At 46.8% G+C, this 24,077-nt stretch overlaps 1 protein-coding gene across 2 annotated transcripts in view; it reads left to right on the top strand.

Annotated features, from left to right (window-relative positions):
- The window catches only part of EIF4E2 (eukaryotic translation initiation factor 4E family member 2), a 29,546-nt gene extending 27,847 nt beyond the window's left edge, over positions 1-1,699 (top strand). Inside the window, exons 7-8 of one of the 2 annotated variants that reach the window (XM_087424680.1) lie at positions 515-629; positions 1,443-1,699. In XM_087424680.1, coding sequence (XP_087280806.1) covers positions 515-629; positions 1,443-1,493 — 166 coding nt within the window. In that variant the 3' untranslated portion in view covers positions 1,494-1,699. Of the gene's footprint in view, positions 1-514; positions 630-1,366; positions 1,412-1,442 lie in introns of those variants that run through there. The other variant, XM_087424681.1, reaches the window with a different exon arrangement.
- The last annotated feature ends 22,378 nt before the right edge of the window (positions 1,700-24,077 follow it).

Below are 24,077 nucleotides of genomic sequence, written 5' to 3'. Positions count from 1 at the left end.
GCCTGGGCTTGGAATGTTTTATTTAGATTAAGTGGCTTAGCCCAGAGATGGGATACGGGACGTACAAATGATCAGTGCCTTTTGAAACACCAAGGGAGGATGAAACTTGTCCAGAGCCTCAGGTGCTGTTTGTGAAGGATTTAAACAATACAGTCCTGAGACTCTGTTTTCAATAGATAGAAATTTCCTTTCTGTGCGTATCAGTCATGGTCCAAAAAGGAGACAGAAAGCAATCAAGTTATTTTAACAGTACAGTAAAATTGTTGACTCAGCCACTAAAGAGGCAAAAAGAAAACTGAAAAATCAGAGGTAGCAACTCTGGGAGGTGCTGTCTCAGAGGCTGGATGCTGCTCACCTGGTGCTGGTGTCTGAGGGCACAACGAAGGTGGTTCTGAGCTGGGTGGAAGTGGCGCCTGGATTCTGCTCGGCTGTGCGGGCGTGCTGAGGTGAGGATGTGAGGCTGGAGTAATGCTGATGGGAACAGGAAGGAGCACGTCCCTTTTTCTTCCTCCAGCAGCGAAGTGTCCCTCCAGTGCACCGTGGGGGAGAATCCAGTGGTCTGGCAGCTGGCCAAGCAGAAGTGTTTGCAGAGTTCTGTGCCCAGTGTCACAAAAACGGAGTTAAAAATGGTGAGTGTGAAGCTGAGAGACAAGAGCTTAGTAAGTGGGACAGTCCCCTTCAGCCACTCTGTATGCCCCCAGCGTCTATATGCCCCCTTCTACATACACTTGAACTGCAGTAGTGTCACAAAAGCAGCTCTGTTTCTGCCCAAGATACGACAACTGCTGAGATGTTCCTAACCTCTCCCCAGACTGAGGAAATGCCAGGCTCAGCAGTCCTTGTGTGGGTCTCCGGGCCGTGGTGACTCCACTCCAGACACAGTCTCATCTGAATGGAACATAGAATAGCAGAAGGCTACCTAGAGACTAAAGGGTAAAGTTAACTTCCAACAAAACCTGATGAAATAATGAGGAAAGAAGAAAATTATGTGTGCGTGTGTGTGTACACACAGCAATCAAGGAGGTGGAGTCTGCCACTGTCATGAGGCTGAGTTACCTTTATAACTTCCTTTTCCACCACCTAGTCTGCATTTCCTTTCCCCTTAGCCAGGATCTCCACTGGTCAGGAGTCTATTTGGCATGGCTGATCCTAACCTTTATTCCTCAAGGGTTTGGATTAATTGTCCAACCTCTATTTGTTACAGTTCTCCCCATTCCATGTTTGCTGTTTCTAAGAGGGACCCTAGAGGATTCTCCGGGTTGCAGCCATGGTCCTCCCTACCCCTATTGTGTAGCAGCACCCACATTTTCCCTGGGTAATTCTCCTCAGTCAGTAGAATAATCCCATTATTCGCTTGTCTGTTCAGTGTCCCCAAGAGCCCAAAATAGCCAGGTGAGCCTCAATTTGCAAACCAATGGAGACATCGCTGTGTCCCCTGATAGACGCATTCCCCTGAAAACCAAGACCTCCGTGCTGCCAGAAGTCCATGTTGAGGGGCCTGGTGAGAGGAGCCACTCCTGCTTCTGTTCCTTGATTCCTGGGCCCGCGAATCCTGGTTATGGGTGAGACAACTCATGCAAACGTTTACTGCAAGCTTTAAGACAGAACCGTGTCCTTTCAGGATATTGTCTCCCATGTGGCGCCATAACCATTCCACTCTTTTCTTTATCCAGCTGCTTCTGCGTGGAGAGGGATGTGGTAAAACCTGTGAATTACATGGTATAGCCGCATTGCCTCACTTCATTTGCTGTGAAATGAGTTTCTTGATTAAAAGTAATATGTAGAATATCATGCTGGTGAATAAGGCATTTCGTGAATCCATGGATCGTCATGCTGGGAAAAGCATTATGCGTGGAGAATGCAAATCCACATCCGGAATATGTGTCTACTTACATGGTCTGCCAGAGGGCAGTGGAACTAATCCAGCCCTTTTCTTTGAGCTCTGTCCCCTGGCTCTGTGGATGGCCCACATTTTGGTATTTCTCATCTCCTTACATCTCTGCCCATGGGTCTTGCTTGGGTCTGCTTTCCCTTGGCCACAGTCCTGTTTGATGTCAAAGTGTGAGCCATGCCACTTATCCCCCAGGCCTATTTCCATGTGCCCTTATACTGAGTTCGCCTCCAAGATCATTTTGACTCAAGCCCAAATGTCCTGGACAAATACCCCATCCCCATTCCAACAGTTCATAAAAGTACAGCTCGCTGATGTGTCAGCTGCAAGAGAACTGAGTCCACAGGAGGCTTCTATGGTCCTCAGAATGTTCATCCAACAAACCCTCACCTCCTGTCTGGGAGGCTGGGCCATGTGGCAGGTATGGTGATAGATGAACAGGAAGCCTGGGGAGCTTCCTTGAGCCCTTGAGGAGCTCACAGTCAGAACACAGCAAGTGAGATGCAGAGGGAGGTGTGCAGAGTGCAGTGGGAGGACTCAGGTGGAGCACTAGCATCCTGGGTGGCCCTGGGAGGAAGGAAGGCCTCCTGGAGGGTTCGGGGTGCAAATGTAGTCAGTGTGGGCGAGTCCAGTGGGCAGGTACCCTCACTCGCCTTGACTCGGAAAGTGCAACATGAGACTGGTGGGCCTCATGCTGGAGGTGTTGCCCATGGGTGAGACTAGTATCCTGTGTAGTTACTACTCACACACTCTCTGTGCTGGGCGCTGGTAACGTCACATAGTTCACTGACTCACAGCAGCCCTGGGGGTAGTTATTATGGTCCCCATTGTACAGGTGAAGAAACAAGCAGGAAGAGGGTAAGCAACTTGCGTGTGTTACATGTCCTGTAAGGTAGGGATGGGGCTGGACCTGGCGTCAGTTGAGTCTCGAGCTCCTAGACCTTCTAGTGCAGGGAGGCTACGGCCCACCTGGTCTGCAGGCCAGCTCTTGGATGGATGGATGGGAACAAGGGTCTCCAGAGCAGACCCGTGCCCTTTGGCTGTGAAATGACCCCTGCTGCTGCTGCGGGGAGTCCCCGTGGCTAAGAGGTTCACCCAGCGGGCCACAGAAAATCAAGAACGAGCAAGCAGGGGCAGGCCCAGTGGCATAGTGGTTAAGTTCGTGCACTCCGCTTCGTTGGCCCAAGGTTCGCGGGTTCAGATCCCAGGCACAGACCTACGCCCCACTCATCAAGCCATGCTGTGGCGGCATCCCATATACAAAATGGAGGAAGATGGGCACAGGTGTTAGCTCAGGGCCAGTCTTCCTCAGCAAAAAATAAATAAATAAAAAACGAGCAAGCAGGGTATCTTCTTCTGAGGTCCCTGTGAGGGGCAGGAGAGCACAATGGTTTGCTGGCAAGGTGACATTCTATGTCCTTTCCTCTAATCCCATATCATCCTTCCAACACTAAGAAAGCCTGAGTCTTGTTCTCACCCCCAGACCCCACCATGTAGATTCCCAGCATCTCTGTTCCCTGTTTCCACAACCATGAATATTTCTATGAAGTCCTCCTGCCCGAGTCATCCTCTCCATGTGAGTCCACCAGGCCCATTCTCTCATCAGACCCTCTCCAGCAGCTGTGTGGGAAGCAAAATTCCCATCTTTTTTTTTTCTATAATTTTATTTATTTTTTCCCCCAAAGCCCCAGTAGATAGTTGTATGTCATAGCTGCACATCCTTCTAGTTGCAGTATGTCGGACGCGGCCTCAGCATGGCCGGAGAAGCGGTGCGTGGGTGCGCGCCTGGGATCCGAACCTGGGTCGCCAGCAGCGGAGCACGCACACTTAACCGCTAAGCCACGGGGCTGGCCCGCAAAATTCCTATCTGACAGACAGCAAAACGCCCCGTGTTCTACCAACCCGTGCCCTCACCCCTACCCCCCCATAAACGCAGACAATGAGGTTTTGTACCCAGGGACTTGATCTCCACCTTGACCTCTATCTGTGTGGATGGGGTCTCAGAGTACCCCTCTACCCACCACACTCTCCACTCCACTACCCTCCACTCTCTGTCTTCTCATGAGCCCAAGAAGGCAGGTGGATCAATCAGATGTCCCTTGGCCAGTAGATCTTCCTCCTATCACTGACAAGAGGACCACTAACGCTGATGCCCCAAGAGCCCGAGGCCTGTCTCGGCCTTGGCCTCACTCCGCTCTCCCCAGCCCCACTCACACCCCACTCAGGACGGTTCCTGGAAGGTAGTGAGAGTCCTGCAGAGGCTGAGCAGGTCTGTGACCTGGCTAGCCTGGCACTGCATAGCACGGGCTCCTGGGGGGTCTCTGGGTGCTGGCCCCCCACCCTGTGCTCTGTTTTCTCAGGTCTGTCCTCCCTGCTCTGTGGCTCACAGTGCCCACCACACCCCTGCTCTGGCCACCCGGGCTGCGGTCCCAGCCCACTCATTGCCAGGCTCCTTGATGTCACTAATTCCACTGCGTATTTGCTTCAGCCCATTCCCCACCCACTCATGCGACCCTCTGTCTCTGACTGTTCCCACTCTGACCCTTTGACCTCCAAGACCCTTCACAAAGGGCAGGTGGCTGATCCCTCCTACGTAATAGAATGGCCAGAGGCCCTCGGTGGACAGATCCCTGCCCTCCCCTTAGTGCAGTGCTTCTTAGGAAGTTCTAGTGGGCAGCTGAGGTCGGGACCATGGCCTTGAAGGGACCTTCTTCCCTCCTTCCTGCCCCCCAGCATGTGCTGGCCTCTGACAACCTGACGTCTCCCCCACCCTCAGCATCTTCCCCTCATCTAATCCGTGTGCTCCCTCCTCCCCTACGACACCCTCTGCAGCCCCACCCGCTGTGGTAGCTCACACTGTTGAGCTTGGTACTGTTGAGGGATTGCCCGTATTTCTTCATTTAATGCCCTCCCAGCCCACACTTTGGCCAAACCGAGTTCCTGGGTGCCCCAGATGCACCCTTGTTCTTCCCACTTTCACACAGCTCATCTCCTGTTGAGGAAAACTGTCTCTCCACCCTTTGCCCACTGCTATCACCCTTCAGATATTGCTTCCTCCAGGGAGCCCCCCTGGTTTACAGAGCCCTCCTGAATTACAGGCACTTCCTGTGTTCCTGCAGCCCTGGGCCCCCACCAGTGCCCTTGTCTGTCCCTCCTGCTGGGGGTGGGTTCTGTGACGGCAGGGGCCATTCCCTTGTCTCTAAACGGGGCTGGCTTGGAGCAGGCACCCACAGATGCTGGCTGCCCAGAAAATTTCTGCCAAAAGCAGATGTGCAAAATGCCTTGGTCATCGCTCTGGTATTCCACACAGCACTGCTTCTGAGCAAAGAACTCACTTTACAGGAAATGCAGGGCAGCAATGGGCTCGGGTTCGTGGAGTTCCCTGGTCCGACCCTGAACAGCAGTGTGAAACGATTGATTTCTCTGTTTGAATTTTGTTCGCTGGGAATTAATACATTCTTGCTGTTTTTAGTAGTTTTCCAGATGATTCGCTTGGATTTTCCAGGTATGTGATCTTATTATCTTCAAATAGCGAAGGCTTTACTTTCTCCTTTCCCATTTTTATAGCTCCATTTTCCTTCTCTTACCGAATTGCATTGGTTAGCACCTCCAGTACGTTGTTAAATCAGGCTGGTAACAGTCGGCAGCCTCTCTTGCTCCTGACTTGATGGGAATGCCTCTAACAGTCTCCATCAAATATGACCTTGGCTTTGGAATTAAGATATATTTTATCCTGTTAAAGAAGAAAAGAGGGCCGGCCCAGTGACGCAGTGGGTAAGTGCACGCTCTGCTTCGGCGTCCCAGGGTTCACGGGTTCAGATTCCCGGGGCAGACCTACGCACTGCTTGTTCAAGCCATGCTGTGGCGGTGTCCCATATAAAGTAGAGGAAGATGGGCAGGGATGTTAGCTCAGAGCCGGTCTTCCTCAGCAAGAAGAGGAGGATTGGCCGATGTTAGTTCAGGGCTGATCTTCCTCACAAAAAAAAAAAAAGAAGAGAAGAAAAGGTATGAAAGAGTTGTGTGGCAGAGTGTATGGCTGTACAATTTTTTTTTTTACCAGTCCCCTAAAATAACAAGCACCTAGATTATTTCCAATCTTTTGCTAATTGGAGGAAACCTGCCACAAGTAACTTTGTATATATACCCATCATTTTGCACATGTACAAGTGTCTCTGTAGGGTGAATCCCACTTCCTGGAAGTGGAATTGTTGGGCAGGGTCAAAGAGTAGATGGATTTGATAAATAGTGCCAAATTTCTCAGAAACTTACACTCTCACCAGCAATGTAGGAGCATCTGTTTCCTCACAGCCCCACTGCGATATTCTGATTTACAAGAAATACGTATATCTGGTCATTCAGATGACCAAAATGTATGTCTCAAATATATTTGGTTTTCCTCCTCGGTTCCTGGTTTACAGCTCCCAAAACCGTTGGGATTTCCTGAGCAATGGGAGCATCTTTTGTTATACTACTTGGTCTCTTGTCCTCAGTTCCTGAGCCATAAAGGTGAAATGGGTGTCTTGTTATTCATAACAAGCCCCTTTCCACCACAACTGGGTTTATGTTAATGAGGTGACTTTTGGAAAGGACTTTTAAGGATGGGGGCTGGTTGCCAGGGGAACCAACCAGGAGTAGAGGGGTGGGACTGACCTGGAGGTCTCCAGGGAGGAGAGGGGGCTGGAGGCTGACTCAATCTCCAATGGCTAATGATTTAATCAATCATGCCTATGTAATGAGGCCCCCATGAAAACCCCAAAGGAGGGAGTTCAGAGAACTTCCAGTTTGGGGAACCAGGACACTTCTACCTGCCACTGAGTCTGGCCCCAAACTCCACAAGGACAGAAGCTTCTTTGTTCAGAATGTCTTCACCTGGCTGTTGATTCATATCCTTTGATCATTCCTTTGTAATAAACCAGTAATCTAGTGAGTAAATGGGTTTCCTAAAGTCTATGAGCCGCTTTAGCAAATTAATGGAGCCCAGGCAGGGGATCATGGGAACCTCTGATTTATAGCCAGTTGGTCGGAACAGGTAACAACCTGGACTTGCGATTGGCATCTGAAGCGGAGGGTGGTCTCGTAGGACTAAACCCTTAACCTGTCGGATCTGGTGCTATCTCTGGGCAGACAGCGTCAGAACTGAGTTGAATTGTCGGACACCCAGCTGGCATCGGAGCATTGCTTGTTGGTGTGGGAAACTCCCCCTCCACACACTGGAATTGGGAGCAGAACCCAAATACCCACCAAAAGAGTATCTTATAACACTTCTTGATTTTTGCTAATTCTGATAGGTAAAAAATGATATCTCAGGCATCATTCTTATTATGAGTAAGATTGAGTTTCTTTCATATATTTAAGAACAATTTGAATTTGCTTTTCTGATCATATCTTGACCATTTTTTTATAAAGTTGATGGTCTTTTTGTTACTGACTTCTAGGAGTTCTTTATATATTAAAGAGACTATCCTTTTGTTTGTGAAAGGACCTTTACTCATGCAGGAACCAACACAAGCTAGTGGGGAGTCGAAGGTGGCTTACCCAATATGGTGGGATGAGGCCTCTATGGTGCTGGCGGCCAACGATAGGCAAGAGAGTCGAGGATGGGTTGTATCTTCTTAGCAAGAAAACTTGTTGTATGCAGGCAAGTGTGGATCTAAAGTGGCTGCCTATATAACTTATTATGGAATCTCTAAGGATTAAGAAGCCCAAGTGTCATGAGGGCGATGGAGCATTTTTCCTTTCTCCCAGCGGGAGGAGCTATAGTGTGTCCTGTCGTGGTGGCTCCACCATCTCCTGTTCCTCTGGACTGCGTGAGCAAGGATTCTGGTCATGATTTGTGGGTTTGCTTAGCTCCCTCCTCTGTCCAGCAATCACTGTCACCTGTTGACAACCCTTTGCTCTGCCCTGCTGGACTGTCACGTGCATTCATTTGCCCTCCTTGAAGTCACTGATCAACAGAGTCATAAATATTCTTTTCTAGATTGTCTTGTTTCACCCAAGGTGTTTTTACATCCAAACTCTTGTTGCTACGTATTTGAATTGATTGATCTTTTATTTTATGGCTTCTGGAGTTTTGAGCCAGACTTGAAAGGCCTTCTCCACAAAACCTGGATCTTTTTATAGAGAAGGGTAAAGGTTTGGAAGAGTCCCAGGGCAGGGGTGGGGAATGGAAACCAACCACACCAGCACAAAAGGATTTTCAAGGAGTGCTGAGGGCCTCACCTGGTGCCTCAAACCAAGAATGAGCAAGTCCAGTTGAGGGCTCCAGGGACAGGAATTGGCAGAGCTGGTGACGCTGGAAATGGAGGGCACAAACCAGAGAAGGGTGCTGGCAACGGGTAACTGAAGTGATTGGCCAAGGGGCCTAAGGCAGCAGGGAGATGGTGAGTCTTGGCAGAGCCACAGGGAGGGATGGAGGCCAACAGCAGATAGGAGTCAAGGAAGACTGGAAGGAAAGGGCTGCAGGTACGTGGTTCCAGAAAGAGAGTGTTTCCAGGTGATGGCCAAGACCAGAGGGTGAGCACGGGAGAGGAGCAGGGAGGTCAAGGACCGCAAAGGAGGGGAGATGTGCGTGGACCAGGATGTGATGACATTCAAAGGTGTTGAAGCTCAAAGGAAGACCAAAGCCCAGAGTAAAGCTTGCCCACACCATCCCCTAACTCGGCACATCTCGGCCTCGATGATGCATTGTACTCACCAATGTCTGGGCCCAGGCAGAATCACGAACGAATCACTGTTCTAACTTGAGTCCCTGTTAATTTACTTTACAGTGAAGTGGGGGAGCATGAATTAAACAAGACCGAGAGGACTGAGAGACCCTGTTAGTTCATCATCCAACCCCATGGATTTCCTGAGCTTTGCCAATGCCTCAACTCTCACAGCGCTAACAGCCCCAGAGCAGGGTCACACCTGATTCCCTAGTCCTGAGCTTAGATCATGTGCAGCCTCAGGGTGGATCTGGGCATGAGCTTGGGCTCAGAAGTGTCATTCTGGCAGCATGTCAACTCACCTTGATGAGTCCAATGTCAGGCAGAAAAATGTCTGCCAGGTAAAGGGTGTGTGGCGATGCAAGAGGCTGAAGTCACTGGGGATAATGGCAGCTTACTGTAGCCTTCTGCAGCATGCAACATTTATTACTGCCCTAAAAAGGCCTGTTAAAATCGTATGAGATGCTGGGGTGAACCCTGTAGGGCTGGATTAGAGTAGGAGATGTCAGTATGAAATTGTGTTTACTTTAATACACACACATACATACACAGAGAGACAGATACAGAAATATAGATATGTGTATAAACATGTGTAAGCATACATAGATATAGTCCCCAGCTCTGTCCTCTGAGAGGGACCAGCAGCAATGACCCCCAGTAGCAGCAAGCACACCTTACATCCAGATCTTAGTGTCTAAATACCATTCTCTAATAAAAAGAACCATGCTCCTTGGAGAAATAGCTGATTCTAGGGCTGGAGCAGGAAAAACACAAGATGAGCCTGGAGCATTTTGAAGTGCCAGAAAGTGAGAAAGTATTATTAAAAAAAAACTCATTATTGGGGGCTGGTCAAAAGGACACAGGAGCCAATTGAAAGAGCTCCCAATGGCCAAAGGAACAATGTGAGCAACAAAATAAATAAAGTAGTATTGATTATAACCCAAAGTATAAAATAAATATCCATGAGTCCACACTGATATAAATAAATAAATAAATTTTTTATTTATTTATTTATTTTTGTGAGGAAGATCAGCCCTGAGCTAACATCCATGCCAATCCTCCTCTTTTTGCTGAGGGAGACCGGCTCTGAGCTAACATCTATTGCCAATCCTCCTCCTTTTTTTCCCCAAAGTCCCAGTAGATAGCTGTATGTCGTAGTTGCACATCCTTCTAGTTACTGTATGTGGGACGTGGCCTCAGCATGGCTGGAGAAGTGGTGCGTCGGTGCGTGCCCGGGATCCGAATCTGGGCCGCCAGTAACGGAGCGCGCACACTTAACTGCTAAGCCACGGGGCCAGCCCCTAAATAAATTATTTAATAACTAAATAGATAGAGGAGAAAAGACAAATCCCCTGTGGAGAAGAATTTCAAATAATTTATGGAATGACCCCTCACTTCTTAAGTGTAGGCTATGCAGAGTGACTTCCTTCCAAGGAGGACAGTATGGAAAGGGGACAAATAGAGTATCTACAGCAGAGAAACCTGACATACACGACCTCAGCCAGGTGCTCAAGGTCAACATCGACAGGGGGTAGGTCGTGTTATAGTGTGTACCCTTGATATGATGTGATAAAAATGGCACTTTACCCCTGTGGTCTTGGTCCCAAAGACCCATAACCCCAGTCGAACCATGAGAAAAACATCAGACAAATTCCAGTAGAGAGGCATCCTACCATATACCTGACCAGTACTCCTCAAAACTGTCCAGGTCATCCAAAACAACGAGAGTCTGGAAACTGCCACAGCTCAGAGCAGCCGAAGGAGGCAAGATGACTGATCCTGCATAGGATCCTGGGACAGAAAAAGGACATTAGCTAAAAACTAAGGAAATCTGAATAAATTATAGACTTTAGTTAATAATGTGTCAATACATTAATGTATCAATTAATTGTAACATTGTACAAATTTGTGTTTTGTGATGTAACAAAATTGTAACAAACATACCATAGTAATATAAGATGTTAATAATATGGGAAACTGGGTGTGGAGTATATGGGAATTCTGTATACTATCTTCTCAATTTTTTTGTAAATCTAAAACTGTTCTAAGAAATATAGTCTATAAAAAAAAAGAATATAGGAGCCAACCTGAAAGAGTTCCCAATAGCCAAAGCTAAAACAATTTGACCAAAAAAATAAGATAATATTGCACTATAATGCAAAGGATAAAATAAATATCCACGAATCCATACTAATATAAATAAATGATTGACTAAATAAATAAGGGAGAGGGGACAGATCTTCCTAACGATGAATTCCAAATAATAACTATAGAAGGGATGAGGGAGGGCCGGCCCCGTGGCTTAGAGGTTAAGTGCGCGTGCTCTGCTGCTGGCGGCCCGGGTTCGGATCCCGGGCGCGCACCGATGCACCGCTTCTCCGGCCATACTGAGGCCGCGTCCCACAGACAGCAACTAGAATGATGTGCAGCTGTGACATACAACTATCTACTGGGGCTTTGGGGGAAAAAAATAAATAAATAAGAAAGAAGGGATTAGGGATATAGAAATCACCGTTCTGTCACCATGGTGATCTGCTACAGGCAAGAGCCAGGCTGATGGAGGCTAAAAATAGCAAAACTTGAAGGAGAAACAGGATATTTTCCATAGCCTCAAAGTATCTCCCCCAAAATATTTATTAGTTATAGCGATGACTTTAACATATGTCCACAAACATGTGATACCTTGCCTTCCAGGAGGTAGTGCTTAATTTACCTCCCTTTGAGTGTGGACTGAATTTAGTCACTCCCCTCTAATGAAGGAGTGTGGAAAAGGAAAAACAGTAACTTTATAGTGGAGAAAGCTGGCAGACACCCCCCTAGCCAGGTGATGGAGGTTAACAGCATCAGTGGATCATGTTGACATCATGTGCCCTGTTATGTGATGAGAAGGACACTTCACCTCTGAGGTCTTCTTTCCCCGAATCCATAACCTGTCTACTCATGAGACATCAGACAAACCCACACTGAGGGACAGTCTACAAAATACTAAAATACTTGGCCAGTACTGTTCAAAAGTGTCAGTGTTATAAAAGACAAGGAAAGACCCAGAATCTGTCACAGACTGGAAGAAACTAAGGACACATTATGACTAAATGTAGTATGGGCTCCTGGACCAGGGAAAGGACACAGTGGGAAACCTGGGGAAATTGAAGAAAGTCTGAAGTGGAGTGACTAGTTCATGTATGAGTGCTAACTTCTGAGTTGTGATCAATGTACCACGGTTATGTAAGATGCTAATATTAAGGGAAGGGTATATGGGAACTGTGTGTCCTATCTTCACAAGTCCTGTGTAAATCTAGAATTATTTCAAAATAAAAAGTCCAAAAACTTGCACGAGGGGTGATGCTTGATTTGAATGCCTGGATCTTCCTCTATGATGGAGCCTGGGTTCCTGCTCTCTAGAGCAGGTTCCAGTGGCTCCATCAGGGCCAGCCAGCACCAGGGTCTTGACCCACAGACCTGTTACTACACCAGCCAGGCTCCACCGACCCCGAGGCTTGTCCTAAGTCAGCACACAGCCTGCAAGAGCTTTGGGTTCCCAGCCTGACAATAAATGAGTGCGAGCCCCGCTTGGCACGATGGAAACGTTTCCATGAGCTCAGGTCAAAAAAGGCTGTGCTTATGAGGCTGAGTGGTATCGCCCCACCCTGCCCACGGCAGGAGGAGTGGACCCAAAGCAGCAGGCTGTGAAGAAAGGGGCCCAGAGAGGAGCTGTGGCTCCTGAAGGACCAGCAGAGAGGGGGCAGGGTGAGCAGCCCCAAGAGTGGAAGGCGTAGCCCAATTTGCTCATCGAGGAGTCCCTCCTGATCCCCACCCTGGCTGGGCTCTGGGTGGTCCACACAAGGCAGGGAGCAGGAGTTTAAAATGGAGGAGGCACTGCCACCAGTTGTGGTCACTGATGGGCCAGTGGTCAGACCGTCCCCTCCCAGGTTAAGAGTACACAAGGTGGTCATAGGTCATCCAAATCATGAGGGAAAGGCAGGAAAAAGGCACCATACCGAGACAGGATCTCGAGGACAACTGTTGGTAAGGTGTAAGTTCAGAAGGGGCTGGGGCTTGTGAAAACCTCTGTGGGCAATAGAAAGGATCTTTTAATTGATGATCAGAGCATGAAAGGAACAAGGGGCAATTGGTGTGAGATTAACAGGAAGGACAAATTGCCTTCTCTGTTGGAGAACGGGTCATCAGGATGGAAAAGGTGGGCCCAGCAGCATGGGTGCAGACAAGAGGCAGGGGAATCATGGACCCCCAGCACTAACCCAGGCAGGAAACAGGAGGCGTGCTGGCCACCGGAGACAGGGAAACCTAATCTCCATTCCCTGGAAGAGGAGAGGGGGCTTCAGCTGACTGTATGCAGGGCTCCTCGATGAGATGGAGGGTCTGAGAGAGAGGAGGGTGGCCACTGGTGCTGCCCGCAGAACAGCTGAGGCCCTGAAGCCCTCTAGGCTGGAGAAGGGAACAGAGACAGGAGAATGGCTTAAATATCTAAATGATTGATGGTGGAAAATGGCCTTGTGCAGTGGAACCAGGACTTCTGGGTAGAAGTTAGAGACCGGCTTTAGGTTTGAGAAAGGCTTCCTGATAATTTGAGCCATCTAAAAATGGAGTGGGTGGTCCGGCAGTGCAGGTGAAGGAGCAGAGGCCGGAAGGCCACCTGTTGGGGGATTTACCGCGGAGATCCCAGTGGCACACCCAAGGGTAGACCAGATGCCCTTTAAGGCCCCATTAAGCCTGGGATCTGAGAGTCTCACGACTGAGGATGGGGGTGCCAATCTCTGCCAGCTTCCGCAGCCACCTGGCCCTGGAGAGGCAGTGGTATCAGACAGGCTCTTGGCCTGTCATCGGCTGGTGAATTATGCCCCGGCACCAGCAGCAACCAGCAGCCTGCCAGTTTGGCCACGAAGGTGCTAAATGTCCAGGCTGTGAGCCCCAGGACTCCTGGGAAATGCTCACGGCATATTTATAAAATGATGGCTGCGTGGAGAGCTTTTCCAGACTGCAGCTGCCAGGAAGGGGTAGAGGGGTGGTTTGAAACCCACCAATAGCTGGACAGGAAATTCCTCAAGACTCAGGTCAACATGAAGGGACATATGATCTCAACTGCTCCTACACCTGTCATGCCTCCGCCTTCTCTCCCGGGACCCAGAAGCCCAGGGCTCCAGCTAAGTATCTCCTGCCGGTGCCCTTCCACCCCGCTCCTGGCAATGCCCCGTTCTGCTCAGGTTTCCCTCCTCACCAGACTAGCCCCACACCGCCTTTCGGTGCCTCTCTGCACACACCTTTTCCTCCTGCCTCGTCTCCCCCAGATACTCTTATCCCCCTTTCTAAAGGCAAGGTTTTTTTCTTATTTTAAAAAATGCTCATTAGATAAAATGTGGTACATCCATACAATGGGATATTATTCAGTGCTAAAAAGAAAGAAGCTATCAAACCATGAAAACACAGGGAGGAACCTTAAATGTATAATTACTAAGTGAAAGAAACCAGTCTGAAAAGGCCACATACTGTATGATTCCAATTATATCACATTTTGGAAAAGGCAAAACTATGGAGACAGTAAAAAGATCAGTGGTTGTGGGGGTGGATGGGGAAGGTAAACAGGTGGAACACAGAGGATTTTTAGGGCAGTGAAACTATTATTCTGTATGATACTGTAATGGGGGATAAATTCATTACACAGTTGTCAAAACCCATGGAATGTACAAGACCCAGAGTGAACCCTAAGGTAAACTATGGACTTTAGTTAGTAATAATGTATCAATACGGGTTTGTCAATTGTAACAAATGTACCAGACTAAATAAGATGTTAAGAATAGGGAATTTGGGGAGGGGAAAGAGGGGATATGGTGACTCTCTGTACTTTTCACTATTTTTCCTGTAAACCTAAAAAAAAAAACCTCCAGACTCCTGCCCTCCCTCCTTTTCTGTAAAGAAAAATGGAAGGAAAATCCATTATCTAGCTTAATCAGAAAAACATTCTTACTCCCAAGATGTGTGACCTTGTACCATATACAGATTAGAGATCTCTAATGGGATCATTCTGTAGGTCCTCTTTTTGAAATAATTACAGACTCACAGAGGGGTGCAGAAATAGTAGGGAGAGGTCCTGTGCATCCTTCACCCAGCTTCCCCCAGTGGTGATATTTTACAAATCAACAGTTCAATCTCAAAACCAGGAAATTGACATTGGCACAATTGCACATTCTCTCTCCTAATGGGGTTTGTTTATTTAACACTGTATCATGAACATCTTTCCCTTTCACTGGTTACATTTTTGCAGCTTTGTGGGTTTTTTGATGGCCATGTAATAATTCTTTGTGTGAATTGATAATATACTCAACAGTCCCTACGGTTGGATGTTAGTTTATTTCCAATTTTTGCTGTTGCCAAGGACATTGATTTTAATAACAGTTAACATCTAAGTGTGTTTACTCTGTGTGCGTCCCAGATAGAAGCCGTGTGCATATATTGACACACTTAATCCTCCAACTACCCCTTGAGGCAGACACTGAGTTATGCCTCCTTTACAGGAGAGGACCCTGGACCGCAGAGAAATGAAATACTTGCCCCAGTATTTCAGAAATGAAATACTCGGCCCCAAAGCTTGAGTTCCTTACCGCAGAGCCACTCTGTACTGAGAAGCAGCCTCCAGCGCTTCCTTAGGATAAATTCCCGTCAGTGTCAGTGCTGGGTTGAAGGGTCTGCACCTTGGATCTGCTGCAGACAGCACAGCCACCAGCTCACCCCGCTGCAGCAGCTGCATTGGTGCCCTGCCTGTGCCCCTGGGCATTCATTCGACAGGCGAAAGGCTGCTTTTGCTTGTTGTGGACATGAATCTCTGCTTCAGGACCGTCTTTTCCTGGCTGTGTGAGCACGCTTGGCCAGCACACAGGCAAATGGAAGTCCCAGCTGGTTAATGCCCCTGGAGGCAGCCTCCATCTAACGATGGATGGGGGCTGCCAGATAAATATCCCATGTCCTTGCCTCTTGATTGGGATAACTTGGAGGCACGTTTTATGCTGCATCCCAGACTTCTCCGGTGGGATTGAGGTCCAGTTGCTCCTACTGGAAAGTGGCTTCATAACACGCTTCCTCCCGTCTCACTTACGCACTCCTACTGGTGTTGCCTGGAATCACTTCTCAGATAAGCCACTTGCACTGAATCCTTGTTTCAAGACCTGTGTCTGGGGGAAACCCAAACCAAACAATAGAGGGATTTATTGGCACACATAATCAGAAGGTACAGAGATAGACCGGGCTTCAGAGTTGCTGTGATTCAGTGGTCCCACAATACCATCAAGGACTCGGTTATTTTCTTCTCTCCACTCTGCCTCCCTCAGGACAGCATCATCCTTGGCCATCCCTCATAGTTGCAAAATGGCTGCAGCACTTCCAGGGCTCTCAATGTACTCCATTCCTTCCAGAAAAGGAGGGAGAGCAAGAATTTGGGAGCTTTTGCCAAAGAACAAGGAATCTTCCTTCCCAGTAGCCCCAGCAAACCTCCCCTAGAGTCTCTTCGGCTTCAGTAGGGTAAAGTGGCCAAACCAAACCCAGTCCACTGGCCAAGGGGAGGTAACTGGTTTACCTGGCCAATCCCTGTGGCAAGAGGGTGGGATTATCCCAGTTGGATTAAAACGATCACCCCTGGTTTCTTCACAGTACAGAGCAGGGATGTCAGGAATATTAGGAACCACAACATGAACCACACATCTTTGAAAGGTTTTTGACATGTACTGGCAAACTACCCTCCAGAAAACACCTGTTTTCTTGCACACTCTCCTACTGCGGGTTTTATTATTACTTTTTAATCTTTGCCAATGTGATATGTAAGAAATGATATTATTCTATCTTGGACATTGTATTTGTTGAGTATTCATATTTTTTTCTTTTGTAAATTGCCTCGTTATGCCCAGAGACAATTTTTCTATTAAAACAAACATCTTTTTAATTGATTTTTGAAGAGTTCTTTAGAGATTAAAAATATTAATCCCTTGTCATAGCTGTTGCAAATATTTTCTCAGATTGTCATTGGTTTTAAATTTCACTTATGGTCTTTAAAATTTTTATCTGGTTAAGCTTATCAAATTTTTCTTTATGATGTTTGCTTTTGCTTAATTCTCCTATTCTAAAGTTTTTTAATTTTAACCTATAAAGCATTTTATTCCAGTAAATATGGTGCTTTGTTTGTTTGTTTTCGCATTTAAATCCTTAATAAATCTAGAATAGATTTGGCTTCAGATATTAGCTAGGCATTTAACCCTATTTTCATTCTATGATATTAGCCAGGTTTTTAAAAACACCATTTGTTAAACAGTCTTCTCCCCATGAACGTGAAATGCTTTCCTGATCACACTAAATTGCTATACATGCCTGGGCCCACCTGTGGATCTTCTGGTCTGTTCTATGCATCTGAATGGCTATTTCTATGCCATTCAGATGCATAGAACAGACTATATGGCTATTTCTATGCCACATAGTTTTAATAGCCATAGTTAAAAATATGTTTTAGTAAGAGTAAGAAAGTCTTTTATCAACACTCTTCTTTTTCAAACATTTCTTGGCTCTTCTCGTATATTTATTGGAATTAACTTTAACATAGTGATTAAGCTGAGTATGGAATTAAAATCTGAGTATTTTTATAACATTGTGTATTATTTTCAGGTCCATGCTATATAGTCTTCTCTCATCAAGTCTGTTATGTCTCTCTGCAAGGTTTTATTTACTTTTATTTTGGTTTATTTTAAAATCTAGGTCCTCCACATTTTTGTTAAATTTGTTCAAAAGTATTTTGTATTTCTTGTTATTATCACAAATGGATTTTTTTTTTTTGAGGAAGATTGGCCCTAAGCTAGCATCTGTGCCAATCCTCCTCTATTTTTTTGTATGTGGGACACTGCCACAGCATGGCTTGATGAGCAGTGTGTAGGTCCGCACCCAGGATCCAAACCTGCAAGCCCACTGAAGTGGAGCGCACAGACTTAACCACTATGCCACCAGGCCAGCCCCGTGAATGGAATTTTTAAATTATATTTTTAACTGAAATTGTGGTAAAGGGAAAAGGTATTGTTTTGGTATATTTCTCTTATAACCATCTTTTATTGAAAACCAGTGTTAACACAAATAATCCATAATCAATCTATAAATCAAAATTGGGGTGAGTTTATTATGAGCCAGGTCTGAGGACTATAGCCCGGGGCCTTCCTTCCCAAAGGAAGGAAAAGCACCAAAGAAGTGGGGTGTGCAGAGTGGTTATATACCATCTGGGAACAAAGAGCACGCATCACATTTGACAGGAACATCTCTTTTACTGCTGTCACGAGATGCTTAGCTGGCACAGCGGGTCGGTGGTCAGCAGGTCAGTGGTCACAAGGTGAGCACAGCAGGTCAGTAATTAATCTTTAGTTCCCAGGAAGAGATGCTTGTCCTTAACCAAATGCTGACATGGGGGGAAGCTACATCCCTATCTTTAAGGGCATCATTCTTGTCTTTGGGACATAGTAAAGGTTTAAAGCAGATGTACGATGCACGCTCAACAGGCCACGTCAGGCCCTTTTGAAAAAACAAGATCAGGCCGAATTAGTTTTAAACCAAATGGCTTCCTCATATAGTCCAATCTATCCTATTGCTTTTCATTTATTTATCACCAGCTTATCAGTGCTAATGGTTTTTGGTTTTGTAGAACGTGTGTGTGTGTGTGTGTGTGTGTGTGTGTGTGTGTGTGTAGAGGGTGGTAGATTGTTTGCAGTTTTCCAGGTAGATAAACCATCTCATCTTCAACTCATGATAACTGCTCTCTCCCCCTTTACCAATATTCATACACTTTATTACTTCTTGTGTCATCATGTTGGCCAGAATGTCCAGAAAAAATGTCAACTGCACTGATATTGGGCTTCCTTCCTTGTACTGATTTAACAGGAGTCTTCTAGGATTTCCTACAAGTTACTAGAGATAAATCCTCTCTGCATCCATTCAAGGAACCATTCTATTGCTAATTTACTAAGAGTTTCTATCGGGAAAGGTTTGACCTTCATTAAATGCTTCTTCAAAGCTGTCACACGATATTTTCTTTTCCTTTATTATACAAATGTGATACATTTCCTGAATAGGCTGTCTTGTTTTGAACTATCCTTGCATTCCTAGAACAAACCTACTAGGCTATGAAGTTGCATTATTGAAGTACCATGTAGGATCTGATTTAGTAACATGTAAACCGTTTACCACCCCTGCTGGGACTTGCTGCCAGGTCTTCCCCTCCTCTTCAGCATTTATTCATCTTCTTCACTGGTTTCTCTCTTCCCGGCTAAAATAAAAACCATGACCACACCCTTCCTCTTCCTTTGTTTCTCTTCCCAGCTCCGAAATGAAGCTCTGGGCCAGCAGAGCACCGCCCACTCTCTCCTGGGCTCTGCAATCCGCCCCCACACCCTTCTGCATTCTCCCGGGCCTCGGGAACACTCTGCTCACTGGTTTTCTGGGTGGCCCCTCTGGCCCCTGTGCCCTGCCGCGACTTCTCCATCTCCTCCCAGGGCCATGAATCAAATCCTCCCCTTCCTGCTCCTCTTTCTCACGGCTTCTCCCACCACCAACAGGACCTCAGGTTGGTGTCACCTGTGGTGTCCAGGCTCTTGTTTCCTTTCCCCACCTGCCCACCAGACACAGGATTTCACTGTCACCCCAAATTCCAGAGGTCTGAAGTGAAGCCCATCCTCTCCCCTCTTCTTCCAGCCTCCCACTCCCCGCAGCTCTCACCCCGCTGACTTGGACTCAGAGACTCGGTGCCTGTCCTGGACATGCTGGTTTTCTTGGACACGCTCCTCACCACTGCCCTCCCCCTTCATGCCCGCACGCTCTCTTACTAGCACTGACACCAAAACGTAGTTGTGCCTTTAATACATGATCTCATTCTATCCTTCCAAGCCCTGAGAAGCGGGTAGTTATGATCCCATTTCACAGATTAGGAAGCTGAGGCCCCAGGAAAGGAAGCAGTTTACCAGATTGGACATCTAGTAATTGCAGAGCCTAGAAGAGGTGGGGAAGCACCGGGCACCTCATTCTCCGCAGACCCCTCCCTCCAGGGTCTGTCCCAGCTCCCTGGATGACACCTTCTTCTCCTGCTGCATTTTCTTCCTCAGCTGGTGATGGAGTCAGACACCCGAATACTAAGCTGCAACCCCCCAATCTTGGTGGGGTGTTGAAGAATTAGGGACCAAGTTGTCAAGGCTCTGTGGCCCCCAATGTCCCCCACTCTTTTTCACCATAGGGACATGGCTTTCCTGTGGGTGACTTCCCAGCATCTAGAAAAACACCTTCAACACAGAAGTTTAATACCTAGGATCAAGCACAGGCTTTGGGGTCAGGCCAGATTTGCTGCTTGCTAGATGTGTGACCTCAGGTAAGTCACTAGACTGCTCTGAGCCTTAGGTCCTCATCTGGGAAGGTATCTTTACTTGGTGAGGCTGCCAGTGAGCTAAAGTGCCGAAGAGCCCTAGGCACGTGGTGGGGATCAATGAACCTCTTCGATTACTGATAACTGTTGGTGCGGAGCGGGCCGCCTTCAGGCGAGTCTCCGGGCGGAGTGTAGTGCTTGGGGTAGCGCCATCTGGTGGTCGTTCTGCTTTGCTACCTTTTGGCCCACAAAGAGACCCCAGGGACATTTTATCCAGTGGCGCTGGACTCTGGGGATGCTGAGAGGGGATAGGCAGGGCTTGAGCTATATTGGTGTACAGGCTCCCATCTCCTCTTCCCACCTTCCCACTAGACACGGGATTTCACTGTCATCCCAAAGTCCACAGGTCTGAAACAGAGCTCAGCCTCTTCCGACTTGCTCTGGACCTCTCCCTCATCTGCCACTACTTTTCAACAGAGAGGAAATTAATGGACTAACTGCACAATAAATTCTTTCCCTTTTAAATGATTCTGCAAGTAGCAAACTCCCCAAACAGACCTTAATGTACATATTAAAATTTAGTATATGCTAATGGCAGCGTTTCAAATCACTGAAAAAGTAATATTCAATAAAGGGGCTAGAACGATTAATTTAATTAACTATTAAAAAATAAAATAATCTCACCCTCTTCCTTTCCCTGCATTTAGTATTAATTATTGGCATCCTTCCCTCCTTTGTCAAAAAGCCACAAAGTAGGTTCAAGTGAAGTAGTTGGCTTGAGGTTGGGGATTTTGAATCGGGGAAGGTGCCCCAAGTGTGGGGGGGCCCATGTGTGAAGGGGTAGGAGCCTGGAGGAGTCGGGAGGGTAGTGTATAGAGGGACAGTGAGAAAGTAGGTAAATAATTGAGAGGAATGGGAGCCAAGTTTCTGACTGGTAGAAAAGGAGGTACAAATCTGGAAAGAAGAGAAGAGAGAACGAACCCTGTGGTGTTGGGTTGGAATTGGAGGTATTGGTCTGAAGTCATGCTTTTCTCTCTCTATATATATATATACCAATAAAGAAATAAATATAGATGTAAAGTAGAGTGTGTGTCTGTGTGTTTATGTGTGGGTATATGCACATACATTTCCTAGCTACATCCACTGAAATGGCCTAGGAACACATCACACCTGTGACAATGACCACACCCACCACACAGATGTTGGTTACCAAATACCTTGCTCCACTGAAAGGAGCCAGGGCTCCTTGGAGAAATGGAGAAAAGGGAAAGTCCAAGATGAACCTGGAACATCCTTTGTGCCAGAGAATTAGGAAGTAAACAAAGAACGTAGGGACATTTAGAAAAAGACAGAAAAGCCAACTTAAAGGGGCTTCCAGTAGCCAAACCTGGGACAATTTGAACAGCAAAATACCTGATGATAGTAACAGATTATAACTCATGAAGTAAAATAAGACGCCAGGAGTCCATTCTGATATAAATGAATGAATGAATGAATCATATGGGAATGGAAACCTCTTCCTCAAAGTAGAAGCCAGCTAACAGCTCTAAAAGGAGTGATGACATAGAACATCACTGTTTGGCAGCCACGGTAGTAAGAGTTAATTCCGGCAAGAAACATTAAGGTATGCTAAAACGAGTAGGTGAAAGGGGATGAGGAACGGGGTTTCACATGGTCTCAAAGATTCTCCCCATAAAACTTTTATTAAATACAAAGGGAAGAAAAGAAACGTTACAGCGGAAAAACCTGACACATACCATCTTCATTGAGTGGACTGTTATTACCACCGGTCGTGGGACAGAGAAATATCAGGTGCCACCCACTAGGCTGCAAGGGACCAAACACAGCGTACATGAGATGCATTACCTGGGTCTCATCGTGAGGAAACGTTGGACAAATCCAAATTGAGGGACATTCCACACAATGACTGGGCTACATTCTTCAAAAATTAGTTCAAGTCCTGAAAGTCACAGAAAGACAGAGGGGCTGACTCAGATGGAAAGTGACTGGGGAGGCAAGATCACGGGCTGCACATGTGATGCTGAACTGGAACCTTTGCTCTAAACGATGTTACTGGGACAACTTGTGAAAGCCGAATAGAGTCTCCAGCTGGAGGATATATGGGAGTTCTTTGTCCCTATTCTTGCAACTTTACTGTAACTTTAAAGCTTTTTACATTCAAATGTTAAAACAATCGGAGGACTGGGCTGCCTGCTCCAGTGAAGAACAGAAGCTTCTGCTTCCTGCCCTGAGAGCATAAGACGGTCCTCCCACACACTCCTGCCTGAAGCAACCAGACAGCTGGACAAAATGCCCAAATGGCGCTGGGAGGCAGGTGACCCAGGAGAAAAGGGAGGAAAATGAGGTGAGTCCTGCCCTCTCCCAGGATTTCTGCCTGGAGGTAAAATCTAGACTGGGCACAAAGAAGGGAAACCCAAGAAGAGCCCAGCAATCTCATAGAGGTTGAAGTTTGGGGAGGCCCAGACATCTAGAACTGACAGCACAGAGTAGGCAGGAGGAGGGAGGAGCAGATAGAGAGCTCTGGAAATCTGCATTGGGTCCCCTGGGTCTTTGGCTGAATTCCAGTTGTGCATGCATGGGGAGAAACTCCATGGAGCCAGACAAAAACTCCTTCCAGAGAAAGAACCAGTACGGCAGAGCCATAAGCCGAACAATGCCCCAGATTCATCAGAACTAGGAATTGGTTGAGTCCCCACCAGCCAAAGTGAAGAGATTTCATTGGATGCATAGGGGGTCCAGTAGACAGCCCAGAGTGTCACACCTTAAAAGCAGGTTAAATGAGCTGTAGAGGAGAGGCTACTCTAGACCAATCTTGAAAGAGCTTAAAAAGGACTCTTAAAAGATCAATGTGATCTGCAAGTAAATGAATGCTTGCTATAAAAACTCGAACACTCTTTAAAGGAGCACAACAAAATCCAGCACCCAAAACATAAACCTCACAACGTCTGGCATCCAATAAAAAATTACTTGACATAGGCGTAAGAAGTAAAAGCCGTCCTTTAGCCTGGAGAAAAATCAGACAGTATAAACTGACCCAGAAATGACGAAGATGATAGACTTTCTCAAATTCCCATTCTAAGATAACCTCCAGTTAACAGTCCTTGATGAAACAGAAATGAGATCCTGCTTCTTATCCTTCTTGGTAAACTCTTTCCACCTAACAGTGCACTGGGGTCAGCTTCCCCATCAGTGGACAAGTGGCCACAATGACCTTAACTCTGGGCTGGATGGAGGCTTCACATTTCCACACCAGGGTCTGCTGCCTGACATTTTGTTTAATTCCAAACTTCCATTTCAGGAGCAACGTCACCTCCTACAGGAAGCCCTCCCTGACCTCCTAGGTCAGGTCCCCTGTAACATGTTCTCATTTCCCTGTTCTTTCATCCACATCACAGTTGGTGTGAATTTATGTGACTGTTTTATTAATATCTGTCTCCCTGTTAATGCCCCGAGCCCAAGAACTGGGCCAAGTGTGTTCCTTGAATCTCCAGCACTAAGCACAGTACCTACACAGGGTGTCATCGATAAACGTTTGCTGAATGAATGAATGCATACATGAACAAATGCTATGGGCATAATGAATTATACTCAGTCTTCGAAGCATATTTTAAGAGGGTCACTGACAGGCCAATGCTCTCCAGAAGAGGGCGCTCCAAACTCCTGATGAGCTGGAACTTTCCAGGTTCAGCCCCAGATATGCTTGCGGAAAGCATACCCGGTGCAGGTAAATATTTAGACCCCTGTCTGGCTCCCTTTTGATGATTTATTCTTGACAGAGGCCTTTCTCTGAAGTGTCACTCACTCAATCTCTTCAGGTCACCATCTGTAACATTGAGAGTGTCCCCTGACAGGTGAGACGGTCCCCAGACGTAAAATGGGGGAGTTGTAGTAGGTGCCCTTTAAAGCCCCTTTCAATCTAGAAGGTCTATGATTTTCGGCGTTAACCAGGCAGTCTTTTTCTTTTTCTTTTTTTAAATTTCAGCTTTATTGAGGTAATTGACATATAAAATTGTGAGATATTTAAAGTGTACCTCGTGCTGATTTGATATAGGTATACATTGTAAAAGGGTGCCCC

The sequence above is a fragment of the Ceratotherium simum genome, chromosome 37 (assembly GCF_057802395.1).
Source record: "Ceratotherium simum simum isolate JZ-2026a chromosome 37, ASM5780239v1, whole genome shotgun sequence".
Classification (NCBI taxonomy): Eukaryota; Metazoa; Chordata; class Mammalia; order Perissodactyla; family Rhinocerotidae; genus Ceratotherium; species Ceratotherium simum.
Note: the sequence above shows the minus strand (reverse complement) of the source record. Positions and strands in the feature narration are given on the sequence as shown.